We start from the raw sequence: 24,769 nt of genomic DNA on the forward strand, positions 1-24,769 counted from the left end.
GCAGCACGGGCAGGAGCAGGAACAGCTTCGAATGAACTGTGCCCAGTGCAGCTGCCACCAGGGCAGGGCATGGCCCCATGTAGAGTGCTGCAGGGGCAGCCACAGGCCAGATCCAGTCACCGGGTGGGCTGCATCTGACCCATGGGCCATATTTTCCCACCCTGATCAATCTGGTGTACCCAAAGACCATAGTGTTATGAACCATTCCTAAACACTGTATGGTTGTGTGGCAGTGCACTGGCTGTGTCTGCCACTTTAAGGGCCTGGAACGGGCAGCCTCCAGGTGCCTGATGAGGGCAGCCATTTTGAGGCCTAGGCTGCCTATATAAACAGGGCAGTTTGGCTGCAGAGGGTCAGGTAGTAACATTGCCTGGCTGGAGGGCTGCTGAGAACACCCTGGAAGTAAGGGGGGAAGCTGCAAGGGGTTGGCAAGGAGGCTCCTGGTCCTGGGCATGATCTGAAACTGCACCCTGCTGGAAGTGGGTGGCCTGGTGGGGCTCTCAGTGGTGCGGGAGCCCCCAGGAAATGCCAGGCCAGTGATCACCCTGAGGAAAGGTGGGTTGGGGCTCCTTAACTCCTAGCTCCCACCACCACTGGGTGGGTTACCCATGTGTTTGCTGGGGGGCCCAGAGGGCCAGTGTTGTGAGGGGCTCAGAGAGGGTGGACCCTGAGAGTGGGAGTGATGTGGGTGTGGTGCTGCGGTTGCCCCCGAGAGGACGGGGAGTAGTGGCACCGTGAGGCCTGAGCAGACAGAGTAAGTGGCTAGAGAGACCCAGCCCGAAGGGGAGAGTACCCTTGACTGGCCCAAGCTGGGGCCAGGACTACGGTAGTCAAAAGGGCTGGGGGCCCACCGCGAGGGACGCCTGAGAGCCGGGGGCCTGGGGTCCCGACTGGCCTGGAGGTGGGCCAGGGCAAGTGGCCAAAAGTCCTGGGGGGACCACACCCGAGAGGGGAACATGGCTTCGGGGGGGCTAGGTAGCCTGGATGATGGCGGAGAGGCTGCCTGAGAGGAGAGGATCATAGAGGGGTCCTGTACGGATGATTCTGGGGCCCAGTGTGGGGCCAGTGACTATGTGAACACCAAGATGCCATCTGCGAGGCTTGGGCTGCAGTATTGGAGGAGGTCAGAGCCACAGAGCGTCCCCTGGCATTGGGGCACCAAAATGGGCAGCCTCCTGCTTAATTGACATCGATTCAATGAATCAATTCTCATTGAAGGTGTGGCGGGTGAGATAGGCAGGCGGTTGCCCAGAGACGGGTGGGTGGGCCATGGAGTTCGGCCCTGAGAAGGCCCCCTGTCACAGGCCCCCTTGGGGGGAATGCAGTGCCAGCATCTTTGGAATCGCATAACTCACCATCTGAATGGCTGACCTGGTCATGGACTACCCCACCCTTTGGTGACGGATGAAAATCTATCAGGGTGTCATCAGCATCCATATACTGGGGGGGAGGGGGGCATGGTTCTAAAGTGATGGGTAACCTGTATGGAGATCTGTAGTGAGCTAGACCCAACTAAAGTTACAATTCTTCTACTGCCACCCATCACCCCAGCTCTCCAGCTATGTCCTCTCTCACCACTTGCCATGCCTAAGCTTAAATCCCTATTCATGTCATTCTAGCACAGGGACCACTATGCAGAGGCCTAGTGGGGTCACATATTCAACAGGCTCTGATGTTGCCACTCAGCTGTTCTTAAAAGCAAACTCAAATAGTTGGAAAAATTCTTCTTTGCAAGCTTTCAGATATAAATAGCCTTCCTCAGGCAAGTATCTGCAGTTGGCGTGTGCTCTTCCTGGATGGAATGAATAGTAAAGAAGCCAGCAGCTGCTACGCATGCAAGAAACCCAGTCAGTGAAGATGTAAATTGAGTCAGTTAATGAGAGAGTCTGTGGGGGGTGGAGACAGAGGAAAGGGGAATCCATGTAGCTGGTAAATAGTGGAGAGGTACCTTTTTACCAGCTATATTCACTTCTCTTCTCTCTTTCCTAAACCAGCAGGCCTCTTGTTAACATCAGCACACGCCACCTGCAGATAGGTCCTCAGCCTGACAAAGCACAGACACTTCATACAACAAAATCCATTGGGTATTTATACCCAAGAGCTTGCAATGAAGAATTTTTCCAAATTTTTTAGTTGGTTTAATTAAAGATATCAGATTGACCCAAAGAAACTTCTCTTCATGGTGCAGCAATTCTTGAGTCAGAAAGATTGCAGGACACTTAGAGGCCTCTGGTCATAGGATTAGTTCTCACAGGAATGGACACGCTTTCATTTTATAATATAAGGATTAATCAGAATTGTTATCTGGAGATTCTGTCACATAAACAAAAATCCCTATAAGCCTCTGATTACCTTTCTTAGAACCAGATTTTAGAGGACAAAGAGCTTCTCCAGCACAACAATAGTTCATACACAAGGATAACTATGAATGGAATTCATGTTGTCAGTTGTGTTAATGAAAACATAGCCTTCCTAATTTATGCACTGAAGTTGCCCTGTTTGGAAGAACCATAGTTCTGCCCTATAGGTCTAGGAGGTGAGGATGAAGGCTACATGGTAAAGTGTTTAGACAGCCCGTAGAACAGCCCTTCTACGTCTATCAAAGAGAATTTTGCCTTAATTTTCTCATAATGATGTAGGTGGGACAATGGCTTCATTGAAGATAATCTACACATGAGTATCCTAGACTATTCAGGTCCTAGGTGGAATGGGGCAAATCCTACCTGGATAGATCATTTTCAGGCAAGATTGGTCTCTTGAAAACTCAGGAGGTGGACTGATTCCTTGGCATTCAGAGATTTCTGTTATTTTATTTTTCCATACAGCTCTGCAACTCTCTGATGCCATGGCAGATACGGAAGTTTGATTTCTGACTTCTGCCACCAAATTTATCCTCCTGGGCTTTGAGATTCTTCCAGAGTTGCGAATGCTTCTCTTCCTGCTGTTTCTCATAATCTGCCTTGCAACCATGGCTGGGAACGTCCTCATCATTACACTTATTATAGTGGTTCAGAATCTGCACATCCCCATGTACTTCTTCCTGGGGAACTTGTCCTGCTTGGAGACCTGCTATACCTGTACCCTCCTGCCCAGGATGCTGGCCAGCTTCCTTACTGGAGACAGAACCATTTCATTCTCTGGCTGCTTCATGCAATTATTTTTCTTTGGTGTGTTGTTAGTTGGAGTGTTGTCTCTTATCCATGATGTCTTATGATCGGTACTTAGCCATATGTAAACCATTGCACTATGCAGCCCTAATGAGTGAGAGACTGTGTTTCAATCTTGCTGCTGGCTCATGGATCAGTGGATTTCTAGTTGTCTCAACCGTATATCTCCTCCTATTACAATTAAGGTTCTGTGGACCCAATCAAGTTGACCATTTCTTTTGTGACTACTTACCACTGATTAAACTCTCCTGCAGCGACACCTCTGAGGTTGAACTTGTAGTTTCCATTCTGGGTTGCATAGTCCTTTTTCCCCCATCCCTTTTGACTCTCATGTCCTAGGTCTACGTTATCACCACCATACTGAGAATCCCTTGCACTATTGGGAGGCAAAAGGCTTTTTCCACTTGTTCTTCACATATTATGGAGGTGACAATTTTCTATTGGTCTGTAACTATAATCTACATGTTCTCAAGAACCAACACCCTTAGAGCCCTGAACAAAATATTCTCTCTTTTCTACACGGTGCTGACTCCATTGGCCAACCCTCTCACTTACAGCCTGCGAAACAAGGAAGTAAAGGAGGCTGTAAAGAAAGCTGTCTCTTTTCAGAGACTGGAAGAAATGCAGCCATTTCTAAACTCTATTTGCAGGTCCAAGCAAAATGGAAATAACAGGAATCAGAGCTGTGGAAAATGAGTGGCTCCTGGCCCAGCTGTTTGGGGGAATATTAGAAGAAAGAGAATCTTTATAGAGTGATACAATGCATTTCAATTCCTGTTCTAATGACGGGATTGTCCTGATACCATAGTGTTCCTTCTTAAATTGTCCCAGATGAGAAGAGTGAATGGATTTTGCAGGATGACGTCTCCGTGCCTCTAGCTAGTATACCCACATATTCTTCAACCACAGGCTTCCTACACATAGATGTGACCCCATGTGCAAGAGCTGTTATTGAGCAGTAGCTAATGTAGTTAAAAACCTAGCCTCTTTTACTAATTGGCCTTGGGCTTAAACCCTAACGCAAAAAAACTAGTTAATTTGCTCAGAAGCATGTCAGAAATGACATGAATGCAGCCGAGAAGAGCCTTACTCCATCTCTATCTCATAGACAAAGAGTTCATTTGGAAATATGTGTTTCACTTAACTCACACCTGACGCTGTGTAGATTTATACTGTGGTCTGGTGCAAGAATGACAGAATTACTAATATAGAGGTTTTCAAAAAGTCCAGCTTTCAAGGGGGATCCCAACACCCTCTGATTTGAAAGCAAGGACTGTTTTGCATTAAGGAAGAATAGGAGACCACAGGATTATGTATATTCTTCCTAGCTCACAAACAAGCTTGCTCTAGAGTTCATCCCAGAATAAATAGGGTGAAATTCTGCTGTTTCCTAGTTCTCTGTGTGTTCATTTTGTGGCCATGTATAGAGCATTTTTGGCACTGTTTCTAAAGAGAATCCCGTTGTTGGGAGTGTACCCTAGTCCATGTGGATAGCTATGCACCCTAACTATACCCACATGGTTGAGCATGGTCACTAGCTGCCAAAACACATGCACACCCTCCTTGTATATATGTAGTAGGCTGAAGACACCTGCAAACAGTTGCCCAAAACCATGTCGCCAAAGACCTAACACAGTCATCACATGGGTGAGTCCTTAACTGCCTGGGGCTCCTGACAGACCTGTAGAAAGGGAGGGCACCATACTGCTAAACAGGCTCTTGTGACATAAGAAAGCAGGGAGACGCATTTATATTTCGAAGTGAGCAGCAGACACTAAGTTAACATCTTTAAAAGCTGGGAACACTATAGAAATGGAAATAAGGAAGTTTCCCTTTTGGTCCTTTTTGCTTTCTCAAGGATATAAACTTTAATGAATTGACAATTTTCTGGTCCACAAGAGATCTTGTTTAATCAGGTTTGGAAAGTTTCAGTGAAACAAAGATATTTCAGTATAACCAGTGAGGGGTCATTTACTGGAATATTAAGATTAGGTTTATCAGCCATCTATCAATAGCAGTTGTAGGCTAGGGGAAAATTTGGAAACTTCTATATGACACTTTGTGAGCTGTTTACCAGCAGGACTGTTTGGAGAACCCCCTGCTTTGGAGAACGTGAGCCTGGCCAACTTTGCTTCGTGGCAGTTGAGACCCATCCCATCAGCTTGTGCTTTTTCTCAGCTATTAATCTTGCTTTTCCAATTAATCGATAAACTTTGCACATTGGTTGGAATGACACAAGAGTCCATCTAAGTCCTTTTACCCATCCACACCTATTGAAAATTGGTTAGCCCCACAACTGTGAAACTTAGTCTGAAGAGTGAAAACATGTTTTTGCCCCCAAAGCTCAACAACCAGTGCACTCCTATGGGAAGCTAGAGGTCCTAGGACCCAGGCACTCATCATCCTGAGTGCTGGCGCCCAGCTTTTTTCACCCGGGGATGGATGGGTAATGTTCAGTCCATCCGCAGTGCAGGTCAAGCCTGAAATGCTGATAAAGCACATGGACGTGAAGCAGGGCCTGATGCAGTCATATGAGGGCATCAGGAAGAGGCAAAGCCCTGACTGTACCCCACAGGGGAAGGGGAGGTTGCCTGGCCCTGACCTAGCCACATGGTTAGGAAGGGATCATGGACTGGTGTCAGTTTTGCCATATGGAGGTGATGGGGCAGGACCCAGCTCCAGAGGCAGATTAACACACGGGCTCATGGGGCATGGGCCCAAGGGTCCCTGCATGCCTGGGCTTCCTCAGGAAATGATGGGTTTCACCTTTTAGGCAGGCAGCATGCTAGCCTGCAAGGGACCCTACCCAGGACTGCCAGCAGCAAAACACAGGGGGCCTATAGCTACATGCACGTAGCCAGGAAAACAGCTGGGCAGCCTGGAAAGCAGCTCCCTTCACGTAAGTCTGTGGATGGGAAGAAGTGTTGGGGGGAGGGGGGCACAGATCGAGACCCCCTATGGTGAAGAAAGGAGTGGAGGAGTGGCAGGGGATTGAGCAGGGGATGCTGTCCAGCCAGGGTGGTGCATGGGACCCAGGGCCAGGGTGAAGAGTTGGACAGAGCCGCAGGTGGCTCATCCAGAGTGCATAGGTGAAGGGAGGAGGTGGCTCCCTAGTGCTGTGCACACCCCTGAAGGGAGGCATGAGGGGGCATATGCACCCCCATATGTGTGCATGGGGTAGATGCAGACTGCTCACTGTGGGCTCAGACCTCTCCACTCATCTGCCTTTCCCCCCGAGGCCTGCACCAGCTGCATGTCCCCTGCCCGCAATGGGGGCAGAAAATTTTGCTTCCCACTTTGGGCAGGCAGAGCAGTGCCCCTGGGGTAAGGGATGCAGAAGGGAGGGCTGCAAGTCTGATTCATGACTCGAGATCAGAGACTCGTTCATGATCTGAACCTGACAGATGCCAGAGTCTGATCTGACAATATGTGTCTCTTTTCTTCAGCCTCCATGCTAACTTACTCTACTGGCATCTCCCACTTGTGACAGAGGTTTGTTGGAGTCTGGCAGCTAGAACATACAATATGTTCGTCCATGAACGAGTCTCTGATCACTTGATGCTCCTTGTGGAGCCTGCCTGGCATGGGCTCTACATGGCATGAGGCTGCACGGGGATGTATGCTTCATGTGGCACCTGTGCCAGGCTAGCCCTGTGTACTAGACTGGGGGTTTGCCTCGATTGGGCACATTGACCCACCCTGCGTGCAGGATGCAGTGTGTGCAGTCAGCTACACGTCCACCCCACTGAGCAGTTTTTACTGTGAAGTCATTTAGTACTTGCTTTAACAAGAACTAAATGAATGTGCAGTACCCCCCAGGACTCTGCAGTGCCCAAGGTGCATGGGACAGTTCAAACCCTACTGCGCAGTAGCAATGAAGTAATGCTCAGGAGGTCATTGCTACTGTACAGTAGTGGTGGCATCATGGTTAGTGCCCACCAATGCTACGTTGCCACAGGGATGAACGACATAGCCGTAGCTCATCGCTACAGCAACCTAGCATCTTGTATAGACACACCTAGCCTGGTGCAAAGGTCACATGCCATGAATGCCACGTGCCCCCTGGAAGCTGGGGGGGAACAGCAACTGCCTGCAGGTGGTGGTGGTGGCAGCGAATGGGGAGCTCCTGCAGGTAGCTGTGGTAGTGTCAGCGGTGGGGGCGGGAGGAGTGGCAAGTGGTGACTGGTGGTCGTCGACCACCCGCAGACAACACCAGCCACGTTGGCAGTGGCCAGAGGCAATCAGCGACCGTCCGCAGATACTGTCAACAGTATTGGCAGTCAGGGTGGTGGGGAAGGGGGCACTGGGAAGTGTCAACTGCCCAGAGGCACTGGCGGTGCTTCTTTCAGGGGGGGACACCACCAATCTCAGGGGGTGCACATGCTCCCACACCCCCTATGCATTGCCAATGCCACACGTTATATGCACCCCCAGGGACCTTTTGTGGGTTGCATGTGTTGTCAATGTGATGCCTTGCAATGGAGCTTGTTTGTCTGAGTTATGGAATATATTCATTATATTGAAAAAAAATTAATGCACCTTACAAATCTGACTTTTATTCTCATGTTATGTTCTCATGCAACACTATGTAGGAACTAACCGAATTGCAACTTGGTGCCTCCCTGCATCTTAAGGTGCCCAGTCTAGCTAATTGGCACAGCAGAGCCAGATAAAGAAGCTCAGGGCCTTCTCAAAGATCCCATGACTTGTGTTGTGAGGGAGATTAAACCAGAGCACAGCTGTGCTGTTCTGCTAACATCTGTACAGCTCGGACTGTTTACATCTGGGCTTTTCCTTCTGAGCTGTGCAGGACTCCAGGGAACGAGTCCCAGGAGCCTTTGGAAGAAAACTACTGCAAAATTGCTGTAGTGCTTCACCCCTTTTCTACAAGGCAGGGTTGAGGTCAGCTGCACACTCAGAAACCTGGTTGGATTTACTTCAGTTGTTCAGTGACAGAGGGAGCAGAGAAAGACCTCTGAGTTAGCTGTGCTTCTGGGGACCTAGACTAGTGGTTGGTGCAGAGGAGAGCTGAGAGATCAACTGGACAAGAGCAAAGGATCTCAGCAGGTAAAGCCCGAATGTGACACAAGAGAAGAGAAAACTTCCACAAAAACAATTTCAGTAAGTTTGATGCATCAGTGAACTAAGATGCAGAGATTATAAAACATTAAAAAATGGAAAACCTGGCTACGGAAATCATACTGCATTTTATGTATAATAGATTCAAAGCTACAAGAGTGAATGAAGACATATTCAATGTTTTTGCTGTTAATTCAGATAAAGTTATACAGCTTATTGAGAGTGGGGTGGAAGGTGGGGTGGGAATAGGACCTCTAAGGAATTATTATTGATGGGAATATCAAAGCCACTGAGTTTGTTACTCTCCTCCTTACCACTGCCCTTCTTCTATTAAACCCAGGACTTGCACAGTGCCCTCGGAGGGAAGATGTCCAACTGGACCACTGTAACCGAGTTCCTCCTCCTGGGCTTCTCGGACACTCGGGAGCTGCAGATCTTACACTTTGTCATCTTTCTGGCAGCGTACCTGGCAGCTCTGGTGGGGAACCTCCTTGTTATCACTGCTGTAACTACGGACCACCACCTCCACAGCCCCATGTAGGGTTGGGACCCGCCTCCCCGGAGCGGAGCAGAGCCGCACAGCGCCGGGTCTCTGCAGCCTGCACGCAGCGCACTCAGCCCCGCCGCGGTTCATGTCGGTACACGCGGCCCCAGCGAGCCAGGACGTGCCAGTGCCGGGCAGCTCGTGCGGGGGAAGGGCCTGGGGCCAGAGACTGAGTGAGGACCTGCGGGCCGGGGGCCGGGGAGGAGATGGACAGGGGCTGCTTCCTCCTGCTCCTGGGCGCTGTCTTCACAAGTGAGTAGGAGAGAAATCCTTGGGGAAAGTGCCCTCCTCCCGTGCTATTGCACCGCCAGGCCGGACCTGGGAGGAACGGTTCTGCAGCCCAGGCAGATCCTCTCATGGGGTGGTTCCTCCTGCGCTGCCCCTCTCCCCGTGCCTGGCAGGCCGTCTCTCCTTCCTGGACACGCCTTTTCTCTCTCCCCAGCGGTCCGGAGCGTTGTGCTGCTGCGGCAGCATCCCCCGGACGTGGCCCTGTGGGGAAAATCCCAGAAAAGTCCATCAAGCAGTCTGTCTGCGATCAGCTTGCAGAAGGCTGGATCCTGAACGACAGCCAGCGTGGCTTCACCATGGGCAGGTCTTGCCTTACCAGCCTCACCTCCTTCTGCGACCAGGTAACTCGCCACCTGGACACGAGAGAGCAGGCTGGCATTGTGTACCTCGACTTCCAAAAGGCCTTTGCTGTGGTATCCCACCACGTCCTCGCGACAGCATTGGAGGATTGCGGCCAATCTGAGACAGTCGGGGGGTGAGAAACGGGCTGCGGGGCAGGACCCAGAGCGTCGCAGCAAACAGATCTGTGTCGTCCTGGTGAGAAGTGGGCAGCGGTGTCCCGCAGGGGTCGGTGCTTGGTCCAGTGCTTTTCTACATCTTTTTTAACGATTTGGACGTGGGGCTGAAGAGATCACTGGCCACGTTCATGGACGACACCGAGTTATGGGGAAGCGCGGTCACGCTTGAAGACAGGGTGCAGATACAGGCGGACCTAGACAGTTTTATGTGTCTTGCCCCGGCGTGGTCAGGATCTGGTCGGTGTGCTCTGTGCCACAGGAAGTTTCCTGCTGGTGATGAGGTTGGTGAGTGTCGCTGCGTGTTTAAGGGCTCAGTGGAAGGGGAGGGGGTTCATCAGTCCAATAGGCACGACCCGCCGGCTTTCCTCTCAGTCAATCCGCGCTGAGAGCAGCTGCCCCGCCCCCCCAGGTCCCGCCCTAAGAGCCCGAGGGTGCACATGCGCAGTGCAGAACTGGGTTCTCGGCACCACCCTCTGCCCCACGGCGGGGGCGAGGTCTCTGCGGCCTAAGAGGAGCGAGGCAGACTTCGGGGGCCCTGGGAGCACGTGGGAGAGACCATTACCTCTATGGGGGAAGAGGAGGACACGATTGAGACCGCTAGTTCTATGGGGTGGTGGGGCTTGGGAAAGACCATTCGTCAGTTCAGGGGGGGCACATGGGAAGGACAGTTAGAGGGGTGGCATGGGCATCCGGTTGAGACTTTTATGGGGGGAACTTGGGAGAGACTATTAAATGTAGGGGATATGGGAGACACCATTCTCCAGTGCGGGGGGATGGGCATGCGGTTGAGACCATTAGTTCTATGGGGAGGGGGGCTTGGGAGAGACCATTACCCCAGTGCCAGGGGACCAATGGGAGAGACCATTGGAAGGGAATATGGGAGAGACCATTAGGTCTATTGTAGGGGCCATGTGGGAGAGACCATTAAGTCTATGGGTGTGGGGGCACATGGAAAAGGCTCCCTGATCTAATGAATATTCATGAGCTGCACCACCATGAAGCTATTAATGGACATGAGGCAGCTGCCCAGGCTGGCCCCATTGCTAATCCATATTCATGAGGTCCCAGTGACTGGGGGTCCCTAGGTGAGAGGTCAGAGTCCCATAGGCCCTGGGTGCGCGGGGGCCTGGGTGCTCAGGTCCGCTGGTCCTGGGCAAGGCCCCTGGGGCCGAAACTTCCTCTTGCAGCTCAGCACAGGATGCAGCTTGTTCTTTCCCGGGCTCGAAGCCATTGCGCAAACCACCCTGGTCAAAGTGCGCTTCCTGCCCAGCATCTTAGGGCCCACGGAGCCAGCAGGGCTGTGCGGGGCGCGAGGCAGGCAAGAGCTGCCAGGGCAGGGGAGGGCGGTGTTGGGCAGGGGAGGCCCTGTACCCTGCAGCCTCTCACCCCATCTCCTCCCCCACAGCATGGACAGGAGGTGCGCAGACCTGGAGTCCAGCCTGAAGCACCTGGGCAAGGCAGAGCTGAAGGAGTTCAAGGTCAAACTGAACAAGTATAAGCCCCAGGGAGGCTTCCAGCCGGTGCTGTGGAGCGAGCTGGAGAGCGCCGACGCTCTGGACATCGTCCGGGTGCTGCGCAGCCACTTCCTGGAGCCCTACGCCTTGCAGGTGGCTGCCGACATCATGGCTCTCATCAACAAGAAGGACCTGGATTCGACGCTGCGGCAGGCCCATGGTAAGATGGGGCGTGAGCTGGTGCAGGGACAGCAGCGGGGGTCTGCCCACCCCCCGGTCAGCTGGCTGGGAGGCCGGGAAACATGGGGGTGTCGGGCAGGGGTGCGGATGCACCAGAGCAGGGACGGGGGAAGGGGCTAAGAGGGTAGGGAGGAAGTGGGGGAGGATGGAAATGGTCAGTCGGGGGATGGATGGGAGCTGCAAGGTAGAGGAGGTGCATGTGTGCCAGCAGCCCTGATGGCCGGTGGGACAGTGCGGAGGCCTGCGGCCAGCCTCCAGCCCCTGCTTTCCCAGTTGCGGATGCAGCCAACGGGTGCTGGCTCCAGGTGGGGGGGCACGTTTGTGTGTGCAGCCCTCAACAGCTCACCAAAACTCGTTAAGTGTTCCTGCAGCCCGAGTAATTGCCCACCCCTGGATTAGATTGATGGATAATGGATGGATACGGTGGAGGGAAGGGTGGCTGGATAAAATGGGTGGATTACATCAGTGGGCGGATGATGAATACATAAATTCAGTGGATTAAATCAATGGATGGACGGATGGATGCATATGATCAGTGGCTAGAGGGAAGGATGGATGAGATCAGTGGATGGATGAATTAGATCAATGAATTAAACCAGTGGATGAATGGATGGATTAGATCAATGGATGGATGGATGAGGTCAATGAATTAGACTAATGGATGGATGGATGAGGTCAATGGATTGGATCAATGGATAATGGATGGATAAGACTGATAGATTAGATCGGTGGATGGGTGGATGAGACGATTGGACGGACGGATGGGTGGCTGAGTAGGAGACATCACTCCCTGACGGTCTGTCCCCCATCCCAGACCTGATCTCCATCGAAGCCATGCAGCTGCGATAGCCCACCTTGGACAGAGATGCTGGAGGCTGCAGACGTGGCCGGTGACTGACCACACAGGCGGCCAAGCCAGCACATGCCTGAGCAGCGAATGACGTGAGTTGCAGCTGTACGCTATGCAATGAGTAACCAAGCAGCTTGCCTTTCCCATGAAAGATGGCTAGAAACCAGCTATAGAGTTGTTTCAAGCACCAACGTTGTAGCTGGCTAAATCTTTTGTAACTGGACGGCTATTTTTCTATCACGGTCATTTCTTTATACATGCGGCTGGTGTGAATAAATGGCATGGTGGAGCAGTCCGTGGCATTAGAATTACTTTGCACGGGTGGCTGATGTGAGTTTATTGGATGAATGAGAAATTCATAGTGATAATTAGTTTGCAAGTGTCTCCTGTCTGACTCTGCACATGTGCCCAGTCTACATTTATTGTGCGTTTCACCTGTTAATTGTGTACGATATGTAATGTGTGCAGGAGGCTATGATGATATACTCACGGGTGCAGATCTACCCTGGCTACTCTGAGTGCCCTCGATGAACTGAAGAGATCCTTGTTCTGTTTTCCCAAGCTCTGGTTAACAATGTAAAGTGTGGGAGGGCCCATAGAGGTACTGTAATTTCTTACATGCACCCAAACACACGTATAAATATAAATATATAGAGATATAAACATAAATATATAGATATAAATGTACAGATATAAGCATATATATATAAATAAAAATGTATTCTAGAGGTGCAGCAGCTCTGAGTCCCTACCGGGTCCCAAGCGTGAGCAGCTGGCCCAGCAGTCCGTCCCCCCCCCCGCCTACCCTACCCAGGGGCTGCTTGAGCCACAGGTGACTTGTCCTGGGAAGGAGCCTCGGGAGCGCCCATCAGGCGTGACTGCCCATGATCAGCACTTGTCCCACCGCTCCCCCAGGGACCCGCAGCTCCCAGCTCTCTGCAGCTTTGGTGCAAGTCCCTGGCCACTGCCCCTGCCGCCCCATATATCATCTAATATAGGCGGAAGGTAACCGAGCGGAGCATAACTCGCCACTCACAAGCAACATGTGGCGTGAGCGCGGCGAGCACTCCTGACCACGCAGTGCAGCTGGCCCTGGCCCCCCAAGTGCCACAGCTGGGGCGCTGGCAGCCGGGACCCGCAGCCTCTGCAGCCTCCTTGCACCGTGCCTCCAGGCACAGCCCCGCAGATGGATGTGCCCGTGGGCAGCCACAGGCCCTGCTGTGCTCCAGGTAAGTCGGGCACGGAGAGACTGGGCACAGCCGGGGAGGCAGTGCCGGGAGTAAACTAGGCGATGGCTGCGGCTTGCAGGAGCTTCCTGAGGCGGGCTCATGCAAGAGGCCGAGGGCAGGCAGTGCCTGTGCCCACCCCGGAGTCTGGCTCGCCTCCCAGGCTGCCTGACCTGGGTGTAGCACTTCACCACATCTCCCCAAAGTCAGGGTAGATGTACACCCGATAGACTGGAGGCCTGGGATCACGGCTCTGCTCCAGGTCAGGTCAGTCTAAGTTTCAGCAGCCGAGCTGTCTGCCATGCTGCTGGGCTCCTGGGTGAGGTGCTCCTGCCTGCTCTCACCTAGCTGGACCCATTCCCCTGACGGGAAGTGAAACATAGAGGCTCAGGCCTGGGACTAAAACCAACAGTCAGGCTGGGGCTGTCACCACTGTGCTTTTTGAGGCTCTCAGCTGGGGGCACTTAGTGCCTACAAGGAGGAACGTGCTCAACAAAAGACACATATTAGCCAGCGTTTCCAGGAGCCTGGGGGGGCAGCGTGTTTTCGGGGCTAAGTCCCACGCTGCTCCATCAGCGAGACTGGAGGTCAAGTCCTGATACGGGAACAGTGGGTCTTTGGGTGTGAGCAGTGCAACTGTTCATCTTGATTAACACAGCACCCCGTTCAAAGACACCAAACCCCCCGTCTTTAATGCTCTCGTTCCACCTCAGAGGCACCGAGTCAAGGGGCGCAGCGCAGAGCTCTGTATCTAGAGGTGCTTGCTAGCCTGGTGGGGAGAGCGCTGGCCTAGAATATCAGTGTCCTGGGTTTGAATCCCAGCCTAGCTGGTAAGGTGGTTTCCTGGGTGACTTCTTTGCTCTTGTGGCCTCCTCACTCTTTCATTGCTGGGGCCGGAGGCACTGGGGTCAAGAGGCGCACCCGACAGCTTCACATTTAGCAGAGCTTCCTGGCCTGGTGGGCAGAGTGCTTGTCTAGAGAGTTGGTATCATGGATTCAAATCCCACCCTGGCTTGGATAAGCTAGACTCTAGAGCCATTTCTTTACTCCCAGGGCCCCTGACTCTTTCACTGCTGCAGCCAGAGGTGCCGAGTCAAGAGGCGCACTCGACAGGAAGGAGAGCTTGCTGGCCTTGTGGGTGAGGCGCTGCCTTGAGACACTGGTGGTATGGGTTCTAGTCCTGTGTGTGTCTGGGCCTGGTGAGTGATCCTGAGTGAGCCCAAGTCCCATGGCCTGGGTGCCCCCCTAGCTGTGCTGTTTGAGTGCACAGCAGCTGGGGTTGGCTCCATGCTGCTTCTCAGCATGACTTAGGCTGCTGCTTACTGTTGTCACAGGACCTTCTGGGGGCATCCAGTTTTGGCACTCCCAGTGTACATGTCCAGTGTACAGTTGTCCAAGTGAACGTAGAAGTACTACTAGTCTGGTTTTGAGACTCCTGGTTTTTTGAGACTAAAAGGCATATATGTAACCAGTAACGCGGAAGTGGACAACTGTACACTGGACATGTACATTTGGAGTGCCAAACCCAGACCTCCTCTATCTTGGACCTTAAGGCTTCCCCGATGCCAACAGCTGCGTCTCAGTGAAGGCTCACACCGCCCCACACCTCTGCCCTGCAAACACCACGTCCCGCAGGCCGGGCCCGCCACCTCCGCCAAGCCCTTGGCTCCCGGCTCAGCCCTGCCCCGAGCACGGTTGGCTTTCCCCAGCTTCCCCTGCGGGGAAAAATATTCATTCCCTCCCTCCAGCCAAATGTGCTGGGAAATGTGCTGACTGTCACTGACTCACCATTTCCCCAATAATTAAAATAATATGGCTGAAAATAAATTCAAAATGAATTAAAAAATTATATATTTTAAAAATCTAATGGCAGTGAGAAAATGTATCTGGCTCCCTCCCAACTCAGTAGCCCCTCAGGGATGAAAATCGGGGGACATGGCTGAAAGCCCGTGGACATTACATTGAATAGGCATGGGGGGGGGGGACCACGGCTGGACTTCAGGGACTCGCGAAAACCTGGAGGCGACTGGGGATGGACACAGGCATTCTCCTTCTCGCAAGGGGACAAGTGCATCTTCCCCCTGCCATGACCCAGCCCGGTACAGAAAGAGCACCCACCGTGCTAGTAGAAGAAGCAAGACTTGTACCAGAGCCATTCAGAGACTACGGTCTGAAACACTGGAACTAAAAAACACCAAGAAGCTGACAAGTTTCCTGATTATTTAATTTTTATTGGGACCAGTTTTTCTTTTTAGACAAGGATCGGCTGGACTTCCACAGATCATACCAAAGCATCACTCCTTCACTGTACCTTATTTTCAGTTCCTCACAGAATCGGGACTGATTTCCTACTGGGCATTAACAATTGTGAACTGATGACTAGGCACCATCTGTTACAGTCTTTTCCCACTTGTAAGTCACAACAGGAAATAGCTGCAGGAAATGAGCAGGAACACAGGTCGGATCGGTAGATAGAATGAAAAGGTTTGTTCCTTCAGCCAGCCTCAGTAGGAAGGATAATGACCCAATCGTCTCAGTGCAGAAACGCACCAGCCACAAGGTGACAAGTTTTTTATACTGTTTATCGTTCGACTGTGTGCATCTTAGGCCCGCTTGTTCCTACCGCCTTGACATCAACTAACTTTACAATCGTTTGGAAACGGGACAAGATCTTCGTCCCTGTGGAGCTAGAGATTAACACTTTCAAGCACCCATGGAGCCTTCACTTCCAGACGCAAACAAACTGCACCACAAACAGTCTCAAATCGGCCCCGCAACCTCCAGCCGAAGCAGCTACAGCCAAGCCACGAACAGAACCGAGCACAAACCTGCGTTTCTACGCTACCACCGAGAATCGCTCAACAAGAAAAAACCTACACGCTGCCTTCAGTCGCATCTATTTGGATCAACCGCTTAACTAGCAAAGCCAAACAACCCGCAAAACGCTCGAATGCCGCATATCAGTATGCTTCAACCGGCACAATGCCTCAACCTCGCCACGCACAATTGGGGCCAACCCAAGACCGAATGCACGGCGCAACTTGAAGCGTGGGGCTGCTTGCTTCTAATGGGTGTTTGAAAGTGGAGAGATGCACACCATCTCCATCAGGACTCCTCTAAGCCTGCATTAACAATTCCCCTCCCGCCCACCCCAACCCACACTATTTGTTCCCCAGCTTCTTTTCCTGCTTCCGTTCGCTCTTGTCCAGCCGCCCTTCAGGGACCTGCAATAGTACACAAGACAGAAGTCCAGCTGACTGGCAATGAATTGCACACCCTCATAGCATATAAAATAACGTAGCTCACGCCGCCTACTGTACTCTGAAGCTTGGTGTCCTTTCAAAACAAGGGGTGTGTGACATACGTCCGGTTTCCTAAATGAGGAGTACCCCGCTAGCACTCACCCGTGTATGACAACAGGAGGACCTCAGGCACGAATCCTGTGTATAAGGGGGTCCCACTGCTCCAAACCTTCCATGACATGTTCATCACAAGGTCGACAACTTGGGGATGCCACTTGCAGAGAGAACAGACACCGTGTCCAAACTCCTTTACCTTCCCTCCGGGTGGGCTGGCGTGGGTCTCTTCCCTCCTTGGTGGCTAACTCCTGCTCGACTGCGATTTCCCTGCTTCTCCTTCTGGGGCCTTAGAAAACAGATAGGCATTGGATTTAAGTCAGCACGACAGAGGACGATACTACAGGCCCCAACTTCTCTTCTCCTCTTACCTGTAAATGGACCTGCTGCCACTCCATCGTCAGTCCGTGCAAAGTGAGAAAAGCAGACGTCTGCAGGTTCGGCCTCTGACATCCAGCCAGGAGCAGAGCACGATGGGCCAGGACTCTGGACAAGACTGCTCGGGCGGCACCATGAACGGTGACCGCAAGCACCGGCAACCCTGCTTACAGGGCGGTGCTCCCTCCACACAGCTGGCTGCTGGGGCATGAAGCCCCGAGACAACCTGCAAAGCCCCGAATGCCAGCTGACAGCTGCATCGGGAGGTCTCGATCAGGGGTCAAAGCTGCCCCGTGTGTCCAGAGCACAAGAGGGCCACAACTTCAGGCTCCCGTCACAGAACCAACAGAGCCCAAAGGTCTAAACAACGTCTCTTCCCCCCACGGCCAGAAGGGGTGGGGGCACAGCCCTGCTTACAGGGCGCCGGGGGAGGCCTTCTCAATAGTGCCCGGTGCAGCAGAGCAGAGGAGCAGAGACCTGGATCCAAGTTACAGGAGGGTCAGGAAGCCTTGGGGTCCCAACACACTCAGTATCTTCCAGAAGCCTGCAATTTTCCCTGCAACCTGTGGGTATCGTCTCTGGCCGGCCTCTCCAAGTGGAACGAGAAGCAGAGAATCAAGGGGACCTGCACCCTGCTTACAGGCTGCAGGCCGGGCGTGGGGGTGCCGAAAAACGGCTGGCCAAGTGCCAGGCCGCTCATCTCGCCAAGGACTTGGGGATGGAGTACATAGCCTTCTCTCAAAAAATGACAGCAGTAACCCTTCAAGTGAGCTACCGAGTGACCACAAGAACATGCTAGTCACCCAACAAGAGGGGGCCCCTACCCTGAGATACGCTGAGGTCTTTTTGCCAAAATGATTAGGGGTGGCCTAATGCACCCCCAGACCAGAAGGCACAAGAATTAAAGCAGTGCTTAACCCCCTAGGTGAGGAGCTGGGAGGAGAAGGCAACGAGGACGCATCTTGCCCCTTTTCCAGCACTGGGAAGAAAACAAAGTACGCTGCAGCGATTTTAAGAACAAAAAGAAAATAACACATGCTTTCACACCCAGGCACTCCTCTCTCTCGCCATCCACACTCTCACACGGGTAAAAAGACTGCTCCCAGGCTGGAAAGGAGCTCCATGCTGCAAACCGCTTGCCCTCCAGCCTTCTGCGGGAAAATCCTCCTCCGCTCCCAGGGGGTGAGAAGGCTGAGACCAGCACCCTCCTTACAGGGCCCGGCCCGCCTGACTAGTCACACTGCCCATGGGGGGCAAAAGAGAAATGCCCAGAGCCTGCTTACAGGGAGAGTCGATAGCCAGCCAAAGGACAGAGGTGTCCACAGAGGCACAGTGAGACCTGCACCCTGCTTACAGGGTGGCCCACAGCTCTGCAGACCCCATCCCTCCACCAGGGGCACGGGACTCACACCCTCATTACAGGGCGGCCCAGCCGTCCGGATGTGGAGTGCCAGGCATAGATGCAGGAAGGAGGACCGGTGCCTGGACACAGGGATCGGAGAGGAGGCCACTAGCTTCAACCCAGCCACAGGAGGGTCGTCCAGCTCTGGGGTCTAAGGAGTTTGCTGTCACCCCACGAGACTCGGCTCCTGTCTGCAAGGCCGCCCTGCGGCACCGCGCTGCAGACTGCTCCGGCTCGCTCACGCCAGCACAAGGAGGTTATGTCCACCCTGCTCACAGGGGCACCTCTCCGACTGGCTGGCTATGGCAGCGGATCTGATCTCCCAGTTACGGGACGTCCAGCGCCACGCACGTCCAAACCCCCTGTCCTTCTCCTGTGATAGTAGGCAGCACACACCCTGCTTACGGGAGGGAGCCTGCGCCATCGGCAGCCGTGTCTGGCAGCTGGCCTGGACCCCGCTTACAGGGCAGCTGCGCTGCGCAAGACCGCCAACCAGATCTACAGCTTTACGAACAAGGTGGTGGCGACACACGCCTTGCTTACAGGGCTGCCCATCTGCCACCTGACTGCTGCACAAATGCAACACCATCAAGGGCAGAGACCCATTTCTGGGTTATAAGGAGTTCTCCCAAAAGCTCACGTGCCCAAAATTTGGCCAATACATGATGGAGACCTAAAGGCAGGGAGGCCGTTCCATCCAGAGTCCCTTTCCTTTGCGTCCCGCTTTGCTGGCTTTTGGCCTCTCGTGATTTGCCTGCCGCATGTCCTTCTGGCAGCTGCCTTTTCTCCTGATCTCTGCCACAGCTATCACCTTATCAGGAGAAAAGGCAGTGGAGACAAGGTGATAGCAGTGGCAGAGATCAGAGGAAAAGGCAGTAGACACAAGGCGAGAGCAGTAGCAGAGATCAGGAGAAAAGGCAGTGGCAATCAGGCGATAGCGTGGCAGAGATCAGGAGAAAAGGCAGGGGAGACAAGGTGATAGCAGTAGCAGAGGTCATGAGAAAAGGCAATGGAGATCAGGCTATAGCAGTGGCAGAGTTCAGGGGAAAAGGCAGTAGACACAAGGCGATAGCAGTAGCAGAGGTCAGGAGAAAAGGCAGTGGAGACAAGGCGATAGCTGTGGCAGAGATCAGGAGAAAAGGCAGAGGAGACAAGGCGATAGCTGTGGCAGGCCACGGTTAAAAGAGAACACAGCAAGGGTGAAAAGGACCCTTGGCTTGGGGGACCAAGGAGACAGGGGCAAGGAGGTGCCTAATCCTCCCTGCTCTGGGACATACACCAGCTGCACCAGGGAAATGGCGCCAGCTGCCTCTGGAGCTGGATAAAAGGGGATGCTCAGCACACCAAGCTCCAGGGCCAGGCTGCCCAGGCACAGCACCAACCAGGGCTCATCTGGGAGTTAAACCCAGGATCTCTCACATCCTAAGTAGGAATCATGCCCCTAGACCAACAAGTCACATGCCTATCATTGCTCACCTTTACCCTGCAAGAGTCTATGTGACCCCTGAGCACCTGAGCAGCAGCTGCACCACAGGCAGGCCCTGCTGGCCTTGGCCTCATGCTGCAGAAGGGGGAGCAGACAGTGCAGGGGGAGCAGCAGCCACCCTCACTGCTGGGGCCTGGGGGTGGAGCAGCCCTCCCACGGTGGGCACAGGATCTGCAGACAGAGTCATAGAGGGCTGCACCAGCATGCTGCAGACTGCTGTGAGGCAGGAAAGCAGGTGGCCAGGGAGCATCATGTGGGACTACCTTTTAAAGAGTGATCCTAGCACACACGCAGCTGTGGCTGGAGCCTCCACCTCCTGCTAGCTACGGCAGGGAGGCAGAGCAGGGCCAGAGGAGGCCTGGAGCAGGCTGCTTCCATAAGGAGGAAATCTCTTCCAAATGGATGCATGTGTAGACAACATCCCAGGGCTGGCTCATTGCACAGGACATTACTGAGCAGTAAACCCAAATAGCATTAATTGCATGTGTAGGCAGACCCTGTGACTTATGAGGGACGACTTGTGACTGAGTACAATGATCCGAAAAGGTTTGAATAATGATTGGTTTTAGAGTCCAGAGTTCCAAAATTTATCCCACGAACTGCCTTAAAGCAAGGAAACAGGGAGATTTGAACTCCCCAGCCTCTACACCCTGAGCTACAGAGCCATGCCAAGTGCAAGACTTAGGCCCTGCTGGGATTTGAACCCAGGATCTCCTGTTTACTAGACAGGTGCTTTAGCCAACTAAGCCACAGGGCCTCCTCTTCTTGGGGAAAAATCATGGGAATTTCAGCAGTGTCATTCAGGGTTTATGTCAAGACATCAGTTTAGCTCATTTGTGTCCCTACAGGAGCCTGATGATCAGGGTTTTCCATTTCCCTTGGAAAAAAAAAATGGAGTAAATTGTGAATTTACCTTTTACCGGAGGCAAATGTGGATTTCTCGTTTTACCGGGGAAGCCCGTGAATTTTGCGGTTTTGCCATGAGCTTCCTGCAGGCTGGCACAGTTCATATTTGCCAGGAGCTGGCAGGGAGCTGAAGGAGGGCGATACAAGCACATGGCCCCAGGCAGCCCAGAAAGCAGGTCCTGATGTGGGGTGTAGGAAGGGGCGGTATTGAGCCCCCATAGGGAGGGAAGGGAGATAGGGGTAGTTGGGGAAGGCGGGGGCTGGGGCTGCCCCACTGTTCCCTGCCATGCTGGGTCGTGCCCACTGGGCTGCGGCGGTCCCAGGGTAGGGGAGCAGGGTGGGAGCCTGAGCCCGCAGGCTGTGCCCACAATGTGGATAGATCTGGGGGGTGCAGGTCCCCCCTGCCTCCCGGGGAGTGCGTGCAGAGCCAGAGAGCTGCCACCCCCTCCGCCCAAGGACACAACCTGCCCTGCGCTCAGATCTGGCGGGCACGGGTTCCCCCTGCCCCCTGGGTGTGCATGCAGCAACGGAGAACCAGCCTCCCGTGCCCAAGCCCACAGCAGGCAGGCAGCAGCGGGGAGCCGGGCTGCAGAAGCTGTGTCCTCCTGCCTCCTTGCCGAACTCACAAGCTTCTCCTCTTCTCCTTCCCTCTTCTCCTCTTCACACACCACACCAGGTAACAAGGCCACACACCTTGCCAGAGGAAGGACTTCAATCAAGGAACTTCAAACTGGGCAGTCAATGCTCTACCAGCTCAGTGACACCGCTTCTAGGAAAGAAAGGGCATCATCCCTCTCGGCTCAAGACCATCAAACAGGCCAGAGAGCAAGTGAAAATGGTAGCAGCCAAGCATTTCTATCGGCTTCACCGTGTGGTGGAGCTTGCACATGGCCCCTCCAACTGAGCTCCAGCCCCTGGAAGAATAAGGTTGAGTGAGTGAGAACAGGTTGGGGCTGGTAGCCAGGCCTCTCGACGTCTAGTCCCAGCTCTAGGAGAAGATAGTTAGAGCAGGGGATTGTGCATCAGGAGTCCTAGGATCCTTACCTAACGTAGGAGGTGTGTGTATGTGTGGGTTAGTGTTCCAGGCAGGAGAGTTTCAGTGACTAAACCCAAGACATTCTCCGATGGCAGGCTATTCCAGGCCTTGGGGGCTCCGACAGTAAAGAAATTCTTTCTTATGTCCAGTCTGAAACGGTCTTGCAGTAGTTTATAACCGGTTGCCCTTGTCATCCCAAGGGGTGCTCTGGTGAACAATCGTTCCCCCAAATCCTGGTGGTCACCCCTGATAAACCTATAGGTGGCCATCAGATCACCCCTGAGCCTGCGCTTTTCCAGCCTAAAGAGCCCCATGGCTCTCAGCCTGTCATCATAAGGTCTGTTTTTCTGCCCTCCGATCATACGCGTGGCTCTTCTCTGGGCTCTCATGACAGTAGATTCAGAACCAGGACCCTATTAATGATTACTGAGCTAATATTTTGTCAACATGATGCCTTGCAATGGGGCATTGCAATGGGGAATTATTTGTTTTTTGCACCTTACAACCTGACTTTTATTCTCATGTTCTGTTCTCATGCAAAACTGCATAGGAAGTAACCCAATTGCAATCTGTTGCCTCCCTGCATCCTAAGAGCCTTCAGAGGAAAACTACTGAAAAATTGCATGGCTTCCAGGCTGGCCCCAAGCCTCTTATGCTGTGCGTGATGCTAGGGCTGGTTTGTGTTGCATGCGGCGTGCAGGGATAGAGCTGTACAAATGCTGCAAGCTGCACATGTAGACAATCCAGAACGCAAGCTGCATGCAGTGTCTCCACTAGGCCACGCCTTGGCTTGATCTGGCAGAGGGGGGCCATCTGTGTGTGAGATCCCTGGGTTTAAGGGGAGCTGGGACCCTGTGTGTATATGAGTCAGGGGAAAGTGGTCTGAGGGGCTGTCATATTTCATAGATTCATAGACATTCGGGCAGGAAGGGGCCTTAGAAGATCTTCGAGTTGAGCCCCCTGCCCAAGAGGCAGGAAGCCATCTGGGGTCAAAAGATCCCAGCAAGATAAGCATTCACATTTCTCTTGAAGGTGTTCAATGTAGGTGCTTGAACCACCTCCGATGGCAGGCTACTCCAGACCTTGGGGGCTCAGACAGCAAAGAAATTCTTCCTTATGTCCAGCCTGAAAAGGTCTTGCAGTAGTTTATAACCACTTCCCCTTGTCATCCCTTGGGGCGCTCTGGTGAACAATGTTATGTTCTCATGCAAAACTGCATAGCAACTAACCCAATTGCAATCTGTTGCCTCCCTGCATCCTAAGGTGCCCAGTCTGACTCGCTGGGAAAACAGAGCCAGACAAAGAAGCTCAGGGCCTTCTCGGAGATCCCATAACTTGTGTTGTGAGGGAGATTAAACCAGAGCACAGCTGTGCTGTTCTGCTAACATCTGTACAGCTTGGACTGTTTAAATCTGGGCTTTTCCTTCCGAGCTGTGCAGGAGTCCAGGGAATGAGTCCCAGGAGCCTTCAGAAGAAAATTACTGCAAAATTGCCGTCTTGCTTCACTCCTTTTCTACAAGGCAGGGTTGAGGTCAGCTGCACACTCAGAAACCTGGTTGGATTCACTCCAGTCATTCAGTGACATAAGGAGCAGAGAAAGACCTCTGAGTTAGCTGTGCTTCTGGGGATCTAGACTAGTGGTTGGTGCAGAGGAGAGCTGAGAGATCAACTGGACAAGAGCAAAGGATCTCGGCAGGGGAAGCCTGAATGTGACAGAAGATCAGGACATTTCCACAAAAACAATTCCAGTACGTTTTCTGCATCAATGGAGTGTCCTGTCTTAGTAAGATGCAGAGGACAATTAAAAACATTAAAGTTGGAAAATCTGGTTACACAAATCATACTGCATCTTATGTATAATAGATTCAAAGCTACAAGAGTGAATGAAGACATATTCAATGTTTTTGCTGTTAATTCACATAAAGTTATACAGCTTATTGGGAGTGGGATGTAAGGTGGTGTGGGAATAAGACCTCTAAGGAAGTCACATTTTATAAATCTTTTATTTCGTATGTATTTGTTTCCAGCATACATTTTCTAGGTGAGTTGGATAAATTATAGGCTATTGGATTTAAATAAATAAAAATAAAAAAATTAAAATCCGGAGTTGTGGCAGGGATAACATTTTCTTCACTTTCTAAATGGAATATCAAAATATTTTCTTTTATATAAGGTCTTGTCAGGGAGAAGTAATTTATTAAAATCAAATTATCCATAGGGCAATACATGGAAGATCTACATTCTTAGCATGAAATCTAGACACATTATTGATGGGAATATCAAAGCTACTGAGTTTGTTACTCACCTCCTTACCACTGTCCTTCTTCTATTATACCCAGGACTTGCAGGGTGCCCTGGGAAGGAAGATGTCCAACTGGACCACTGTAACCGAGTTCCTCCTCCTGGGCTTCTCGGACACTTGGGAGCTGCAGATCTTGCACTTTGTCATCTTTCTGGCAGCGTACCTGGCAGCTCTGGTGGGGAACCTCCTTGTCATCACTGTTATTACTACGGACCACCACCTGCACAGCCCCATGTACTACCTTTTGGCAGATTTGTCCATTCTTGACCTTGGATTCATCTCTGTCATTGTCCCCAAGTCCATGGCCAATTCTCTCTTAAACACCAGGACAATTTCCTATGCTGGATGTGTGTTCCAGGTCTTTTTCTTCTTCCTTTTTCATTCAGCTGATTTTGCAGTCCTAACTATCATGGCATATGACCGGTACATTGCCATCTGCAAACCACTGCATTATGAGATGATAATGAACAGGAGAGCTTGCATCCAGATGGCTGCCGGTGCTTGGGCTGCTGGTGTCATCAACTCTGCAGTGCACAC

General features: G+C 52.4%; 1 protein-coding gene, 1 long non-coding RNA gene and 1 other non-coding gene across 3 annotated transcripts; 2 read left to right on the forward strand and 1 right to left on the reverse strand.

Moving 5' to 3' along the window:
• The first annotated feature begins 363 nt into the window (after positions 1–363).
• Positions 364–4,081, forward strand: LOC132243923 (uncharacterized). The gene is made up of 2 exons (XR_009455483.1): positions 364–555; positions 2,826–4,081. It is a non-coding gene; the product is annotated as an uncharacterized LOC132243923 (long non-coding RNA).
• A 6,898-nt stretch (positions 4,082–10,979) lies between these two features.
• LOC132243924 (NACHT, LRR and PYD domains-containing protein 3-like) lies at positions 10,980–12,500 on the forward strand. The gene is made up of 2 exons (XM_059714413.1): positions 10,980–11,270; positions 12,105–12,500. The coding sequence occupies exons 1-2, from the start codon at positions 11,003–11,005 to the stop codon at positions 12,137–12,139; spliced, it is 303 nt and encodes a 100-aa protein (XP_059570396.1). The 5' UTR covers positions 10,980–11,002; the 3' UTR covers positions 12,140–12,500.
• An 8,171-nt stretch (positions 12,501–20,671) lies between these two features.
• On the reverse strand, positions 20,672–20,745 carry TRNAT-AGU (transfer RNA threonine (anticodon AGU)). The gene has a single exon. It is a non-coding gene; the product is annotated as a tRNA-Thr (tRNA).
• Positions 20,746–24,769: the final 4,024 nt, after the last annotated feature.

The sequence above is a fragment of the Alligator mississippiensis genome, chromosome 11 (assembly GCF_030867095.1).
Source record: "Alligator mississippiensis isolate rAllMis1 chromosome 11, rAllMis1, whole genome shotgun sequence".
Taxonomy (NCBI): domain Eukaryota; kingdom Metazoa; phylum Chordata; order Crocodylia; family Alligatoridae; genus Alligator; species Alligator mississippiensis.